Source organism: Muntiacus reevesi, chromosome 5, assembly GCF_963930625.1.
Source record: "Muntiacus reevesi chromosome 5, mMunRee1.1, whole genome shotgun sequence".
NCBI classification, from domain to species: Eukaryota; Metazoa; Chordata; class Mammalia; order Artiodactyla; family Cervidae; genus Muntiacus; species Muntiacus reevesi.
In genome coordinates this window covers 55,212,406-55,230,005 of record NC_089253.1, presented here as the reverse complement: position 1 = coordinate 55,230,005, position 17,600 = coordinate 55,212,406, and the positions used below count along the sequence as shown (strand labels likewise).

General features: G+C 34.3%; 1 protein-coding gene across 1 annotated transcript in view; it reads right to left on the bottom strand.

The window, feature by feature from the left end:
• KCNT2 (potassium sodium-activated channel subfamily T member 2) overlaps positions 1 to 17,600 on the bottom strand; it is a 422,637-nt gene that overhangs the window by 6,431 nt on the left and 398,606 nt on the right. Inside the window, exon 25 of the mRNA XM_065936707.1 lies at positions 15,267 to 15,567. Within this exon, the coding sequence (XP_065792779.1) occupies positions 15,267 to 15,567 (301 nt within the window). The remainder of the gene's footprint in view (positions 1 to 15,266; positions 15,568 to 17,600) is intronic.

Below are 17,600 nucleotides of genomic sequence, written 5' to 3'. Positions count from 1 at the left end.
ACCACAGTTATAAGCTACCTTGTAAGCTATTACGCTAATACTTTATATAAGTCTAAAAAAGTATTTCTGTTACAGAAATGGCTAGACAGGATGTTTGCTTGATTTTTTTATGTTTTATAATTATAAAAAATTGTGGTTATAGATGGCCATCCCAGTCAGGAACATTCATATGGAAAATACTGTGAAAAAAATTATCTAATGACATTGTGTTTTAAAAAACACAACAGATATGTATCTAAATAGCATGAAAACCCTAAGTGCATTTGACTTCCTTACATAATATGTCTGATATAAAACATGGTAGTATTCTGAAAGAATGCAGAATCCTGTGGATCAGATTTAACTGTAAGTTTCAAGGGAAGTGTACCACTGGATCATTTGCTTTTTCTCTAAAACAATTCATATTCTAAAAATAAACACCTGTGCCCTTTTAAGTTTTGTCAATTCATTCTGGAGACATCATCAGACTTCAAGTTTGGAGAGTTGACTTGGCATTGGAAAGGAAAAGAAAACAGCTTTGGGATTGAGGTTTTTTAGTTTCCAAGGCTACGAGAAGGTGTAAATACAGAGGCTCATGGACACATACGTGGTAAATATTAATCCTCCCAAGAGTAAAGTTTTTAAGCTGGAAGGACACTGTTTAAAAGCCTGCTTGAGAGCCATAGTCCTCTCTAGCTACTTCAGTTAAGATAAGCTTGGCTCCTAAAAGTGGTATTAAATTTTCCAGTTTGATCCAAAAATCTAAAACTATATTTCATACCAATAGAGATACATCAACATGAAGATAACTGCATAAAATTAAAGATAATTTTAGGCCAATATAGATGATTCTAATAATTTTCAACACTGGAAAATATATATTATTTTCACAAAATAGTATTTACCACAATGTGCTTCTAACTAGAAACCTGTCACTGGACTGTGAAAGATAGTATTTTCAGTTATGATCTTTCAAGTTGATATGCAGATGTGACATTTTTAAGTCTATAAATAAAAATCCCCATCTTACAAGGAAGTTAAACTGCAGTATAATTGAAGCCTCCAGTAAGTTTGCCAGTAAAATTATTATAATCATAAGATTATCAAATTAATATTCAAATAAAGGAATAGATTCAGTTGTATAGCCCTGGGGCAGACACAAGGAATTGTATCTTGCCATGGGGATAAGATTGCCAGGCAAAAAGAGAATGCCCTGTGAAATCTGAAATTCAGACTAAAAATTAACAAGTTTAAGCACATTTATATACCAAATATTGAATGTTACATGCTTATACTAAAAATCATTTGTCGTTCATCTGAAATTCAAATTTAACTAGGCATCCTATAATTCTTTTTGCTAAATCTTCCAGTCTCATACCTGGGGGTGTGTGGTTACCCCTAATTCAAAAAGCTGGAGCTTGGAATTCCATTGAGTATATGACAAGCTTACTTCAAATAAGGTTTGGTTTCACCTCAACATATTGTACTGGCAGGAGATTACCAGGATCCTTTTTTAATACAGAAAGCAATTTTGACATATGTATTCTTTTTGAAAAATTTCTCCTTTTGTACAAATTTCCACATAGGCTAAACAAAATACCTGCAGTTAATAGTGCATCCTGGAGACTGAAGCATGATACCCTGAAAGGTAGCAGGTCATTAGAAAATCTCCACCTCTTTTTCTGTTTTGCATATAGGGTTATCGTTACCATCTTTCTAAATTCCATATATATGCATTGGTATACTGTATTGGTGTTTTTCTTTCTGGCTTTCTTCACTTATGATGGGCTCCAGTTTCATCCATCTCATTAGAACTCTTTGACAAAAACCACTACAATATTGTAAAGTAATTAGCCTCCAACTAATAAAAATAAATGGAAAAAAATAAAATGAGACTAGAACAGAAAAAAAAAAAAGAAAGAAAATCTCCACCTCATTTGGCTTTCAACTACCATCTAGTTGATAATGTGGAAAAGTAAAATAAATACATTTCTGCACAAATTCCAAAAGATTTTGGAAAAACCTTATTTATTTATTTTCATTTTAACAGTTTGAATATACTACTCTAAGAGTTTCCCAGGTGGTTCAGCGGTAAGGAACCCGTCTGCCCACTCAGGAGACAGTCGGGAAGATCCCCTAGGGGAGGGAATGGCAACCCACTCCAGTATTCTTGCCTTGGACAGAAGAGCCTGGCAGACTACAGTCCAGTCCATGGGGTCACAAAGAGTCAGACATAACTTAGCAACTGAGCACGCATACTACTTTAAGCTTAAGGGGACTTCACCTGAAGCAATATCTGAGATTGAAGAAAAACGTATTGAACACATTATCTGATTTAAAAATAAGTATTGTTTTCAATTTTGCTGCTATCCTCTAGTACCCCTAAATGACTTACAGGAGGCATTTTTATCATTAGCTGATGATCATAATTTGTCACATGATTTTTGTTATTTTGTTCTCCAGTTTTGTCATTTAATAATGTTAATTAGACATGATTATGCTTCCCTGGTGGCTCAGATGGTTAAGAATCTGCCTGCAATGTGGGAAACTTGGGTTCAGTTCCTGGGTTGGGAAGATCTCCCAGAGAAGGAAATGGCTACCCATGCCAGTATTCTTGCCTGGAGAATTCCACGGACAAAGGAGCCTGTCGGGCAACAGTCCATGGGGTCACAAAGAGATACGACTGAGCGACTTTCACTTTCACTTTCATGTATGATTAGTCATAAATAATCCTAAATCTGGAGACAATGATGAACAAGACAGGCCAAGTCTACAGATTCACCTATAACAAGTTAGCTCTAAAGTTTCTATATGATTTTAAGCATATCATTTAAGTTATCTTAGGATATTCATAAATATTCTGTTGAAATTCACTAATTCCAAATGAACATGCAGTGAATTTTGACACTGCATAGCATAGTGCAACCTCTATCATAATTATGACATAGAATATTTCTATAATGACAAAAAGTTCCTTTCTGACCTTTTGCAGTTAATTCCTTCCTCTCATGCCCATCCTTAGAATCACTGATTTCTAGAAACATTCACTTAACTAGGATCTTACTGTGTGTTTCTGTAAGGATTTTTTCCCCTTTGTGAAATCTTTTTGTTGAGTATCCAAGCTGTTGCCTGGATCTACTTTAATATTAATGCAGTCATTCAAGTTTTCTTTAGAATTATGATTACATAAAATATAATTATATGCTTTTACTTTTAATGTATTTCTTTCTTTACATTTTAAGTGTTTCTTTTAGGCAACATAAAGCTGGGTATTGCTTCTTTTAATCCCATCTTATGACTTCTACCTCTTAATTGAAATGTTTAACCCATTTATATGTAATATAAATATTAATATTAATATTGTTGCTGTCCCATCCAATTCTTTAATACCCTGTGGACTGCAGCACAACAGGCTTCCCTGATATCAAGAATCAATATAGTAGGATTGAAATCTACCATCTTGCAGTTGTATTTCACTTGTTCCAAATGTTCTTTGTGCCTCTTTCTTTTTTCTCTGCCTTCTTCAGATTAATAGAGGTTTTACACAGTTCTTCTTATAATCATTCCATTTTATTTGCAATATTGGTTATTAGTTATATCTCTTTGATTTTCTTTTCTTTTCTTTTTTTTTTTTTTTTTTATAGTTTCTCTAGGTCATTGGTTGGCAATTGTTTTTTAAAGAACCAAATAGTTAATATTTCAGAATTTTCAGGCCATATGAGCTCTGCTATACTTAAACTTTTTCAATTGGAAAGTGGAAGCAGCCATAGAAAATGCAAAAATCAGTGAGAATGACTGCTTTTATTTTTTCCAAAAACTGGCATGCTACCATTTGCTGCCCCTTGCTCTAGGGCTTAAAATACACAGCTTTAATTTTTCAGTGTCTACTCTTAAATAGCACATCACTTTACATGTATTTTAACAAACTTGCGTGTGTGCTAAGTCACTTCAGTCATGTCTGACTCTTTGCAACCCTATGAACTGTAGGCTTCAGGCTCCTCTGTCCATGGGATTCTCCAGGCAAGTGTATGGAGTGACGTGCATGTGCTCCTTCAGGGGATCTTCCCCAACCAGGGATTGAACCCATATCTCTTCTGTCTCCTCCATTGGCACGTAGACTCTTTGCCAACATCACCAACTGGGAAGCCCTTAACAAACCTACTATATTCTATTTCTTCCCTATTACTTATTACTGCCATACTTTTTTCTTCTATATATGTATTATAAACCTTACAATGTTTGTCATAAATGGTGAATTATTTTTGAACAAAATTTTAAAAATAGAAATGTATCTTTTACATTTGCCCATATGCTTACTTATTTTGTTTAGATCTAAAGTTCAACCTGGCATTTTTTTCTTCTATCTTAAGAATTTCTTTTAACAATTTCTTTCATACTGCAGAGCTGTTGTTGACAAATTTTCTCAGCTTTTGTTTTTTAAACCTGTACTTATGCTTCTAGTTCAGAAATATATTTTTCTATGTATACTATATTAGGTAGACTATATTTTTCAGTACTTGAACCAAGTTTCTCTGTTGTGATTTGGTTTGAGAAGTTTCTGACATGAAGGTCTCTATTGTCCTTATATTTGTCTCTTCCACATGAAACGTCTTTTTCCTTCTGCTCTTTTTGAGGTATTTTATCAATGACTTCCAGAAATTTTTTTATATTGTGTCTTGACATTATTTTATTTGTTATATTTATATTGCTTTGGCTTCACTGAGCTTCTGAGATCTTGAATAGAGTTCCCACCAAATTTGGACAAAAAATGTTGATCATTATTTCTTCAAATATCCATTCTCTTCATCCTGCTACTCCAATTATGAAATTACTCAATATTATACCACAAGTAGCTAGCACCACTTTTTCAAGGCTTTTACTTTTTCTTTTCTTCTCTATTCTGCATTTTAGATAGTCTATTGCTATGGCTTTATGTTCATTGATGTTTTTATTCTGCAGTACCTATTTTTATGTAAATCCCATGCAATATACATTTTACTTGGAAAGTATATATTTTTCCAAGTAAAATATGGGAAAGTAAAGTATTACAAATTCTAACCTATATGAGCTTCATGTCTTCAATTTTTCTCCTTATCATTCTGTTTTCCTCTACCATCTTGAACATATAGATCATATTGTATTATAATAACTACCTTAATATTCATATTTTCTGAATCTGTTTCTGTTGACTGATTTTTTTTCTACTGGTACTGGTCATATTTTCTTGTTTGTAGTCCATTTACATGACTTCCAGCCTGTAAAAGGCCTAAATCATTTGTTAACCTTTTCTTGGGTAACAAAGTTATATGCTGATTTTTTCCAACACCTGTACACTATTGGTTTATGTTTTTTCTAGGTATTTAAATCGAGGCTATAAACAGTCATCATGATTGGAAACTTCTTGTTTCAATGCATTTAGAAAGCTCATTTTGCTCTTGTTGACCATTTATACACATAATAAAATGTTGAACTCATAAAATGTTGAAAATAAAATGTTCATTCAACTAATTAAATTTTTTCTCAATGACAAAAATATTTTATTTTATTCAAATGTCCACACTTTTCTTAGACATATGCCAAAGCACAATATTTGATTTCCAGGTGTAAGGATAAAATACATGTATTATTAAGTGCAATTAAGTTAACTGTGGAGTTAAATTATATAAAAATATTGACATCATTGAGAATTTAATGTTCTGGGAAGGTTATGATACAACTCCATGAAACAAAACTTTACAGTTTTACTATAGGGAGATATGGAAATTCATTGCAGAAATAATTGCGTTTACCATAAATCATTATCAGCTCAGCAGTTACCTCTTTTGAAAACTTCATTACTTTATCTATTAAGGAAACTGCTGAGTTTGTTTCTTTCTATTAACATTCCACATACAGAATGAGATTAACATAAAACCCATGGTTTTATCCTCCTGTGTCTGCCTTCTTGTGAGAATGGGTCAGTTCTGGAAATACAGAATAACATAAAATCATCTATTTTCTGGAAATCTATACTGGCAGTATACTGACTGTACATATCAATACTATTATACTCATATTGGGAAATGGTAAATGATATATTTCAAAAAACAGTAAAAATTCAGCATCAGTCAAGTTTCTTTTGAAATAATAAATTATTATTGAAGTCATTATAGTGATCTCAGATACTTACATTATTCCTCCTATGTGCTAAATGTTGTACAATATTTTAGAAAATTACCTAACTTTGGTGCCTTTCCCTCTTTGGTAATATGTTTTGGGACAAACTTATAACCTTTTACTAGGAAATGTACTTGACCTATTATTGATTAGAATTTGGGGGAATTTTTAATTAAAACACATGAAAATGATCAATGATTTATGAGTCTGAAAATAGAAGTTGATGATATTATCATTACTATTACTGCTATCACCACCACAATACACACCTTAGGTGTAGGTGGGAGTAGCAATCCCTTATTAATTTTGCTTGTTTCTCTCCCATAAAAAAGAGAATGACTAAGAATTAAAGTCACCATGTTAACTATAAAATCAGCTCCTGGTTAATCTGTCAATTATTTCAGGCAAATTATAAACTTACTTAACAAAGAAACTAAGGCTTCCTGATGGATGTAATGAAAGCCACATCTAACTAGTAGTTACCTCTGTCACTTAAGAGGATTTCTTTTTTTCTCCCATTGACGTCCCCTTAGTGTTAACTAACACTAAGTTAGTGTCTACTAACACTATGAAACAAAGGGATCCATGTCAAAATCAGAACCTTTACTTGTCATACCAGGAACACTTACTTGCCAATTTATAATGGCAAATACATTTATATAGTATATAAAAACCATAATATATGCAATATATAACTATATATAACATATAATATAAATATCAAATATTTAAAATGTGTGTCATACTAACAGTTAAGAATATGTCAATAGTTATTAAGAATAATTATATGAGTATGAGAGCCAAATAAATCATTCAAGAATGATGCCAGTTATTAACACAAAATAATGATTGTATATGTATATCTACAGTGCAGCTTATAGATTGAAGAATCTTCTGTCCCTTGCATTCTATTATTTTATATCACATCTCTTTGGGAAAACCTGATTACCTTATTTGTTGGTTAAAAACATGATGTTCAGGGAGACACTGATTTGTCCAAGGACACATGGCCAGTTAGTATATAATGCCATGAACTTTGAGGTAAGTTTTTAAAAACATATTGAAGATAGTTTCCTAAAAAAATTCAATAAAAGACAAGTAGAATTTGTAGGTCATCACATTAGTTAATTTCTCAAGACATGCAGGTTCTCATTCTATCTCCCAAACCCTTGAGGCCAGATGTGCTCCACTAGTAAATTTTTTAGATTTAGAAAGTAATATAGGGGAAATATTGTATTTCATGTAATAGTCTCAGAGGGGTCTGAAGCAGCAAGGTTCATATTTCTGCAGCAAACATATGAACATTCACAAAAAATCTGAAAATAGTTTCAAGCAGCTTGGAGCAACTTCTGTGTTTAAACAAGTTTTGGTGTTGAACCTACTTAAAAATTCAGTCTCCAGAAATTTTGGATTTTAAAAGTACAAGTGAGAGATTATATACCTGTAATCTAACTAATGTCCTTTGAAGGATAGGTATATGTTTATCTTAGACAACAACATGCACAAGCATTTACATTATTTCAACCTAATCTGTAGAGAGAGGTTATATCAGGAAATACTAAAAATATATCCTCTGGCTTTAAAGAATTACCTTTCTTTTAGAATTGAATATGATAAAAAAAATAATAATAAGTGAGAGGTAATCTGTGCCTTCAGGAAGCAAGGTTACTTGTCAAAAAGTAGCAATTTAGTGACATTTTAGCTTTTAAGCATTTTTCAGTGTTTCTTTATGGTTTCCTATTATTTGAGATATAATTAAGTTTTTCTTTAAACAATATAAAAATAACTTTTCTACCGTATCATTTATAAAGCAGCTTTGATCTGCAAGTGTGATAATTTTTCAGAAAGAGAAAGATCTGGGAAAGGATACTGCTGAAGACAGATGAAGGAAAGTAAGAATCCTTCCTGTCCGATAGTGTCTCAGCAAAGGGGCAGAGAAGTGAACTGAGAGTAAACATGAGGTGATGATGCAAAGACATGAAATGTAATTAGTAGATAAAAGAAAACACAAAAGATAAATTGAGGAGTGAGGAGTAAGGAGTATGTGTGCACCTGTATGTGGACATGTGTTTGTTTTAGGATTAAGGAAAGGAGGCCGGATTTCCTTAAAAGAGGAACTAAGAGAAAAGAAAGGGATAGATATGATAGATTAGGAGAGGGGGTTTAGGTGGTAGAATTTGGATTTGAAAGAACTAGGAAGAAGGAGGACTAAAAGTAGAAGGAAATAATCCTTTCTTTTCATCTGAAACAAGCAAATTATTTATAAAATTAATTCAGAAGAAGAAATATCTAAATATAGTTAGGCAAATACTGACAAAGAAGAGTGAAATGCCGCTAGCCCTACCGGATATTAAAATACACTATAAAGACTGCAATTAAAACAGTGGGTGGTTTTGTCTGAACAGGCAGACACCACTGTGTAACACAATAGAAAGTCTAGAAATAGACACAATAACATGTATGAATTTGAGATCTGCTAAAAGCAGGATCTAAAAATCGATGGAATGGGGTGTGCATTTTAAATGGTATCACATAACTAAGGGCTTCCCTGATGGATAAGACTGTAAAGAATTCACCAGCAATGTGGGAGACCTGGGTTCAAACCCTGGGTCAGGAAGATCCCCTGGAGGAGGGCATGGCAACCCACTCCAGTATTCTCGCCTGGAGAATCCCCATGGACAGAGGAGCCTGGTGGGCTACAGCCCACGGGGTCACAAAGAGTCGGACACAACTGAGCGACTATGCACAGCACAGCACATCATGTAACACAATGTAGAAAATTATCTTAGAAAATACAAAAATGCGTTCCCTTGCCTACCAAATATACTAGGATAAGTTCCAAATAGATCATATATTTGAATGCAAAAGGTGATATCAAATAAGTAATGAAAAACATGGAAGCATTCCCCTTTAAATTGGAGGAGAGAAAGTGTCCCTATTACTCAGAATAGATCAATAATAATGGAAACAATATAAAACTTAGATTAAAATACTAAATAACAGAAATATAGGAAAAAACTCGGCTGAGGAAGAAACATCTGCAATTAATAGCCACTGTTCTAATTTACCCCATGTATGTGTGTGTGTGTGTGTGTGTGTGTGAGTGCGTGCTCAGTTGCTCAGTTCTGTCCTATACTTCATGACTCCATGGATGGTGGCCTACCAGGTTACTCTGTCCATGGGATTTCCCAGGCAAGAAACTGGAGTGGGTTGCTAACTCCTATTGCAGGGGATCTCCCTGATCCAGCGATGGAACCTGCGTCTCTGTGTCTCCTGCATTGGCAGGTCGATTCTTTAACCACTGCGCCACCAGGAAAGCCCCCTCTAAATCATTAAAAACAAAAACAAATCTATAATATTGGCTAGAAATGAAAAAAATTCACTGAAAATGACTCTTAATCACATGAAAAGATGCTATATCTCATTATAATAAGAAGGCACACTGAGATATCACTTAAGTAATCTATTAGAATGGCAAAATACATAAAAGTCTAATGACTTTCTGCTGGCAAGATTTTGGGAAAATAGTCTTTCATACTTTGCTGGTAGAAATGCAAAATCAAATACATTTAAGGATGAAAATTTTTCTAATAGCAAAATTATATACATTTAATCTCTAATCCAATAATCTCACTTTTAGATATCCATCCCAAAAGTATACTGGGAAAAAATACAAAAAGACATATGCATATGCCTATTCATTGCAAGAGTTTTCATAATTAGAAAAGGCATAAAGGACTAGTTTAATAGACTATTATGCCTCTATACAATGAAGCACTAGACAGTGGCAAAGACAAATAAAAACTATTTCTATATTCTACTAAATCAATGATCTCCAGGCTATACCATTAAGAGGAAGAAGCAATGTGGGAAAAAGAGAAAGGAACATGCTGCCATCTACATTTTAAAGTTTGTATTTAAAAATGGAAGAATAAACCATAAAGTTAAAAAAAGTTACTCATGAGGAAAGGAGATTGTGTAGAAGTGATGGGGAGTGATGTTAAATTTTTTTTTAATATAACTTGTATTAAATATTTGGCTTTGAATTGTGCACAAAGTTTACATCACTAAAAAAACAAAGTCAAATTTTAGGAAAAGAAATTCTTAAATCCTGAAAACAGAAATGAGTTTAACTTGATATTCAACTGATGGTATAACTACAGCAAGGAGAACTTTTCCAAGACTTGGAATAATTTTACTAAACATTCCTGTTGGGCTAGTCTATAAGGAGTGCATTAAAAATTCATGCTTTGGCAATTATAGTATTAAGAGTAGCACTGCATTATTATTTTGAGACTGTTTTATGTAAATTGTGAAAAAATAATATTAATTTTATAATTCCATCATTTCTAGTGTGGTTGATGAGCATTAATCTTGGCATAGCAGAAACTACAGCTACAGGATAGAAAAACTTAAATAAAAACCCAGTGACCTGCATTTTAATTGTAAATATCTTGAAGAACTGGTGAAATTGTTTATCTGTCTTCCTATTTATCTACTGCCTAATCTTTTAGCTCTAATAAACTTAGAAAAAGTGACAAATGCAGCAAAATGAATATCTCTAAAATTTGATTAACATTTTGAGTGATCCTGGGAGAAATGACTTAATTTTAGTTGGAGAGCATTTAGTCCTACAGAGAGCAAGGCAAGTCTATCACATATGGTTGACGTCATGACAAAGGACTCAGGAAGGTATCTGAAGAGGCTTCCACTGGTCAAATTTAAAACTGATGAACAATTAATAACATGCAGATAAAAACATAAAACACATTTATATCTAGGAATTCATAATAGTAACAAAATAGTTTAAAAAAGAAAAAGCAGGGGATAGAATGGACCAATTTAGCCTGGAGATTCAGAGTCTAGGAAACCAACAGTGTGAGTTTCTTCAAGAAATAGACTGAGTAAGAAAAATACAAGATGGGGGAAACTTAAAAATGACTTAACAAACTTGTCACCCATCTCCATGAATGGACCTTAATTGATCCTGATTTAGATAAAAAGTGTAAAAAATCATGACATTTGTGAGATCACTGGAAATTTGAACACTAAGTGAATACTTGATGATATTAAAATTGTTTTTTTAAGTGTGAAAATTGTACATGGCTGTATTTTTTAATTTAGCACTTAAGCAATAGATGTATATATTGAAATATATGGGTCTGAAATTTATCTGAAATTAATATGAGATGTGAAGGAAATTACTGGGCATATACATGGAACAATATCTGATAATTATTGATTTGATAATTATTGGAGTTGAAAAATGAGTACATCCAGGTTCCTTACGGCTTACTTGGTGGCTCAGTGGTAAGTAATCCACCCGCAATGCAGGAGACACGGGTTTGATCGCTGGGTTGGGAAGAACCCTGGAGAAGGAAATGGCTACCCACTCCAGTGTTGTTACCTGGAAAATGCCATAGACAGAGGGGCCTGGTGGGCTACAGTCCATGGGGTCACAAAAGAGTAGGACACGACTTAGCAACTAAACAACATCAAGGTTTACTATACTAATCTTTCTACATTTCTTCATGTCTGAAATATTCTATATTAAAATTTTTAAATGAAGAATAAGACAAGAAGCTCAGTCTCCCATAGAAAGGACACCCTTCCTTGAAACTTCAAACATTCTGTCTTATTTTTAACCACTCACCTTTACTCTTGCCATCACTCTCAGCAAAGGACCTTACCTCTTACTATCATGCAAAACATTACTCAGCTTCCTGACAAGCACCTACAAGTTTATACATTTTAAAACACTCGTCTTTTCTTCACTTCCAAGTATCTAAGCAAGGGCTCCAGGGTGTGTTCTTTTTCCTGTGTTTTCTTTCAACTTCTCCACTGGTAGCTTGATCTTATTATTTAAATATGCTTATACCTCTCTGCTCATAAAAAATAAAACAATCCCTCTTCCCTGTCCACTTCCTCATCCTGCTACTTCCATATTTCCCACCTCTCCTTCAGAATAAAATTTCATAAATAACATAACCATTCTGGCAGAGACTGATAATTGTCTCTCAATAGCCATTTGTTTTGTTTTCTGTAATATTAGATTTAGGCCACTGAAAACAAAGCATACAGCTTGCCAGTGGGACATACTGGAAATGGTGTATGCAACTACTTGGTACTGTTTTTTAACTGAGGAGATAATCCTTTATTCTCTGGCCTTACCATCCTTCCTCCAGGATGGAATGTGAACAAAATGACTGACATTTCAACCTGCATCTTCTACCATGATACTTTGGCAATGCAAGTGATAGATTTTGAAGCAATAGACAGAAGATTAAAATTCTATTACCTTGGGGGTCCCTAATACACGAAATCCACTATATCCAACACTTAATTTATTACTCAGGCTACTCGGATCTGCCTTTCACACATGCTATCCAACTGACACTTAACCGAGGTCAGCAATGACATATCACTGTACTTTCTGCACTATTACTGATTCCTTCTCTACTCCAAAATTTCAAGTTTTTATATCATAAAGCACATACGAAATACAATTTATATCACATTGGGGTAGAAGACAAAATTTCTCATGACTGGAAGTGACCAGCTTCTGACTACCCAAGGCCTCAGCTGCCTTCAAAAGAAATAAAAGATCAGTGTAATGATAGATCACATAACCAATAGATAGCATAATATTGTACTATGCTACATATTTGGGTAATTCAGTTCTAGACACTTCAGCCTCTTGTTTTTCTTTTTCTTTTCTAAATACTTCCTCCCTCATCATTCCAGAAACATGAGTATTTTCTAGAGTTCTCCTATAGTCTTTCATCTGGGGTTATTCCACCAACTTCTATCACCTTGTGTGCACACATGCTAAGTTGCCTCAGTTGTGTCTGACTCTTTGCGACCTTATGGATTGTAGCCTGCTAGGCTCCTCTGTCCATGGGATTCTCCAGGCAAGAATACTGGAGTGGGTTGCCAAGCCCTCCTCCAGGGGATGTTTCTGATCCAGCCATTGAACCCATGTCTCCTGCATCGCAGGCTAATTCTTTACCTCTGAGCCACCGGGGAAGCCATCTATCACCTTACTTTAAAACCTATAGGCTGATGATGTCAAAGTCTATAAACACATCTCATTTCTTTTTCTTGAACACCATTCAGCAGAAATCTTGCTTCTTATGACTAATTATCCATATGAAATCTTCCAGGCACTCAAATTAAATCTTTTATCTTCACCCCAAGTATTCTTCTTCTATGTTCAGTGAATGTCAGGATTATGAACTACTTGCCCAAGCTAGAGCCCTCAAAAGTCATCCTGCGACTTTCCCTTTTCCTGTCCTTTCTGTCTCATGTCCAATACATCAAAAGAAATCTGCTCATGCTCTTGAATCAGGCCAGGCTTACTCAGGACATAGAAGATTAAGACTAATGGTTAAATCAATCATCATGAATTATTTTAAAGCACTTAAAAACATTTCAAATCTGTAAAGTGCTACAAAATACTGACAGTAATGTAGGAAAAATAACTGGTCCAGCAGAGACACAAAAAGATATGGAATCAAAAGTCACAAGTTAAAGCACTGACTCAAGTGTACACTAGGGTTGGGTGACCCAAAGAAATAGTTTATATCTGAGACCCTGTAAGCACTCTGGTTGTTCATGCAATCAAGTCCAGTTACTGGATTTCTATGTGTCAGAAAATGTGTAAATTGGTTGGAAATACAAAGCTTAAAGGATAAGTAAGACATTTCCTTTCCCTCAAAAAAAAAAAGCAAACATGCAAAACAATAATTGTTTCACAGCGTGTATTCTCAGTGAAGACAACATCACTCCCAAAGGTGCAGTTTGTTTGTTGAAATGGGCAAAAAACAAAATAAAACAAAACAACATACTATTTTCATGTATAAAGCACAGATATACATGCTGTTCTTAGACATACAGTAGATGGATGGATGAGTTGAATGCCAGTTCTGGGCTAAGCACATTATTATTCATTATCCCGTTTGTCCTTCAGGAGAAACCCGTGACATAGGGATTATTGTTTCATTTTCACAAATACGAAAATAGCCTTGAAGAATTACATAGTACAACAAATCTACTGGCTGGTACTAGAATATAAATTCCATAAATGCAGAGATCTTGTCTGAATAGGTCATTGTTTTATTCCCAGTGCCTGGAATTCAGAAGGTAACCTAATAAAATCTGTTGAATGAATAAATTATTGTGAATTAAATATAAGTGGAGAAGTTCAGAGGTCCCTGAGATGTTAGATTCCAAATCTTCTTTTCATAATCTTTATTTTTTAGAGGTGTCTAATATAGAACTTGGGGCTTCCCTGGTGGCTCAAAGGTAAAGAATCTGTCTGCCAGTGCAGGAGATGTGAGTTTGATCCTGGGTTGGGAAGATACCCTGGAATAGGAAATGGCAACCCACTCCAGTATTCTTGTCCACGGAAAACCCCATGGACAGAGGAGCCTGGAGGGCTACAGACCATGGAGTTGCAAAAGAGTAAGTCATGACTGAGCAACTAAACAAATATGCAACATATCTATATCACAATTATATATCAATGTCAGAGCATAACAATCATTGAGACATACCTGCATTATGAGATCAAGCATCATTTGAGTTTCAGATTAAAGCTTTTGAAGACTCTGTGTTTCTGGATCACAACTAACTATAAAAACATTTTATAGAAACATTTTCATTCATCTGTAGCTTATCCATTTAGTCACTTAGAATTGCCACAAATTTATTTTATCCCAGGCTTCTAAACTGAGATGCAGTTTGTGTGTATGAGTGTAAAACAGGCTTTGGAGCCAGACAGAACTGGATATAAACCTCAGTCAGGCTATAAACAAGCTAATTAGCAAGTTATTTGGTTTCCTTATCTCTAAAATGGAAGAGTTTTTTGTGAAAATTAAAATTAAGGTAATTCTTGTAATGAGTTCAACATGGTACCTAGAGACCTGAGCAAATATTTAAATTTTTCAATCCTCTCTTTTTAATATCACGTTCATAATTGTCTCTAGGAGGTTAGATGTGTCACTAGTCTCTTCTAACTGACCTGTGAAACAAAAAGGTGATTCTTAAATTACTAAGTTAGAGCCGACTCTGTTCCAACTAAGGGAAAGAAATCACAAGCCCATATCATACAATACTTGTAAAGAGCATACCATATCCCACTGTAGAAAGACCCAAGTGTTTCATTCTATTTTTCACAAGTTCAGCAAGCTCTTGTCTTTCTGACCTCCTGTAGAGGTTCAGGCGCTGCTGGGTCATTTTCTCCGCGGTTCTACTGGAATGTTTGGGGCCTTTCCTGCTCAGCCTGCGGGCCCATTGCAAGCTCTTCCTCCTCAGCAGCGGGTGGTCCGACTGGTCGCTGGATGTGGAGTTGCGGTGGTTACTTCGGTGGTGACCTTGCTCTTTAGCATCTTTGGTGTCTTCCCACTCTTCTACACTGATGGATATCTGAGACTTTAAAAGAAGTGCATATGGTAATTAGATATCTTAAGAATCAGGTAGCCTAGAGTTCTATTCATATTTTTGTGTGTGCTAAATCTTGACATAATTATATATCTCATGAGAGTTTTTACAGAAAGAACAAGATCATCATTATTGATACTAATTTTATATTACTAGATCATCATTATTGACACTAATTTTATGTTATTAAAAGTAATAGAAAATATGTTTTTCAAACTTCTAGTGAACCAGATAAAATATCCTTGCATACTCCAGTGTAAGTTTCTTTATAAAAAGAAGCTAACATTTTATGTATCAGAGTTAACAAAAAAGTGGCATAGAGTTACTTGAAACCAAAACAAAAAGAGCTAGATATTTTACAGTGTTATTCAAATGAAGTCAAATGGACTTTCCTCAATTTACTCCTAGTACTCCACATGAAATTTTTTTAAAAATTATGAAAGTTCGCTTATTTTTGGAGTTAATAATATTGTTAAGGTTTTAAATTATTGCTCTTTCTAAAGAGGGCATTGGCATGAACTTTATAAAATGTGAATTTTTTATTTGCTCATATGATCCCGAAGAAAATAAAAAGCATATTTTATTTAATTTATGCATTAGTTATTTATCACATAAATAATTTTGATAAAATATTATGATACACTTCAGGAACTTTTTTCAGTGGCCTAAGTGAAAGTATGCTGTAAATATTAATATTTCACAAATATATTCTAGAATCACAAAAAAACTTACATTAGGCTACTCTTCATAGGAAGGAAAAACAATGAAAAAATTCCTAAAGTTCATTTTGATCTACTCTTTTATTACTAAATCTGAGTTTAAAATGAGAAGCTTTCCTTTGATTATAGGCGCTTACTGAAATGGAACAAGACCTTATGGTGTTTGCCCCCTTACCATGACCTCTGCCTGCTTTTTATCTGTGAAAACTTTAATCAATAAGTTTAATCAGAGAAGTGGGAAATGCAGAAACAAAGGAAAACAGTCAAGGGACACTAAATAATAACAATGTAGTCATTAAGGACAGTCAAGGATCTTTAGTTCTTTTTCAAGGTTGCACATAATATTCTGAGCCAAATCATTGAGCTGTTTTATATATACTAAAACACCAGGTGGAGACATTACTACATGATGACCAGACTGTAACCAGGACATGAGCTCTCACAATTCCAAGAACTGGCCTCAGAGAAATGGGAACAAATAGCCACTGGAACTGAAGATTAACTGTACCTGAAACAATCAAGATGATGCTGATCAACTTGAAGATGACTATCAGAGCTGACTGTGCTGTTTCTGCACGTAGCCTCTCCTTCTGTGTATAAAAGCTCTATCTCCACTGGTTGCCAGTGTAAGGGGGAGAGGGTGAGTTGGCCTTTGGACAGATGTCCACCACCCTCCTCCCCCCAGTTGCTGGCATTTGAAATAAAGCAAACTTTCCTTTTCACCAATCTGGGCTGTTTATTTGTTTATGAATGGTGAGCTGCTGGACCCTACCACACTCTTTCAGTAACATTAACATAAACAAAAGTTTCCTGTTTCAGAATTGTTGCTTTTCATACCAGGAAGTCATATGAAATGAACCATGATTCAAACCAGAAAGCCTTATTTTCTAAATCATGCACATGCAAAGGGAAACTTCCTGCATTTTATTGTGCATAAGAGCCGTGTTCACAAACCCGCTGTGTTTGCCGTCTGCGGGTGGAAGGTTGAGCCACAACATGCATGTGTTGCTGGCTTCCAAAGTAATAGAATTTGAATTACCAATTTAAGTAAGGTCAGAAGGCAGATCCAATAAGACCCTTTAAAGTGAATATAAATGATGGCGGCTCAGTCAATGCCTTACACACAATTCCTAGTGGCAAGCTATGAAATCGACCTGGTCTCACACTTAAATTAAATAAAAAATGCAAATATTCGTTCATATTTGTTTCAAAACAGTCTTGTAGAGAGTGGTATGAAAATGATTTATTAAACCTTCATTGCTGCATAATTAGAGACTATTTCTCTCTTTTTTAGATTTTTTAAGT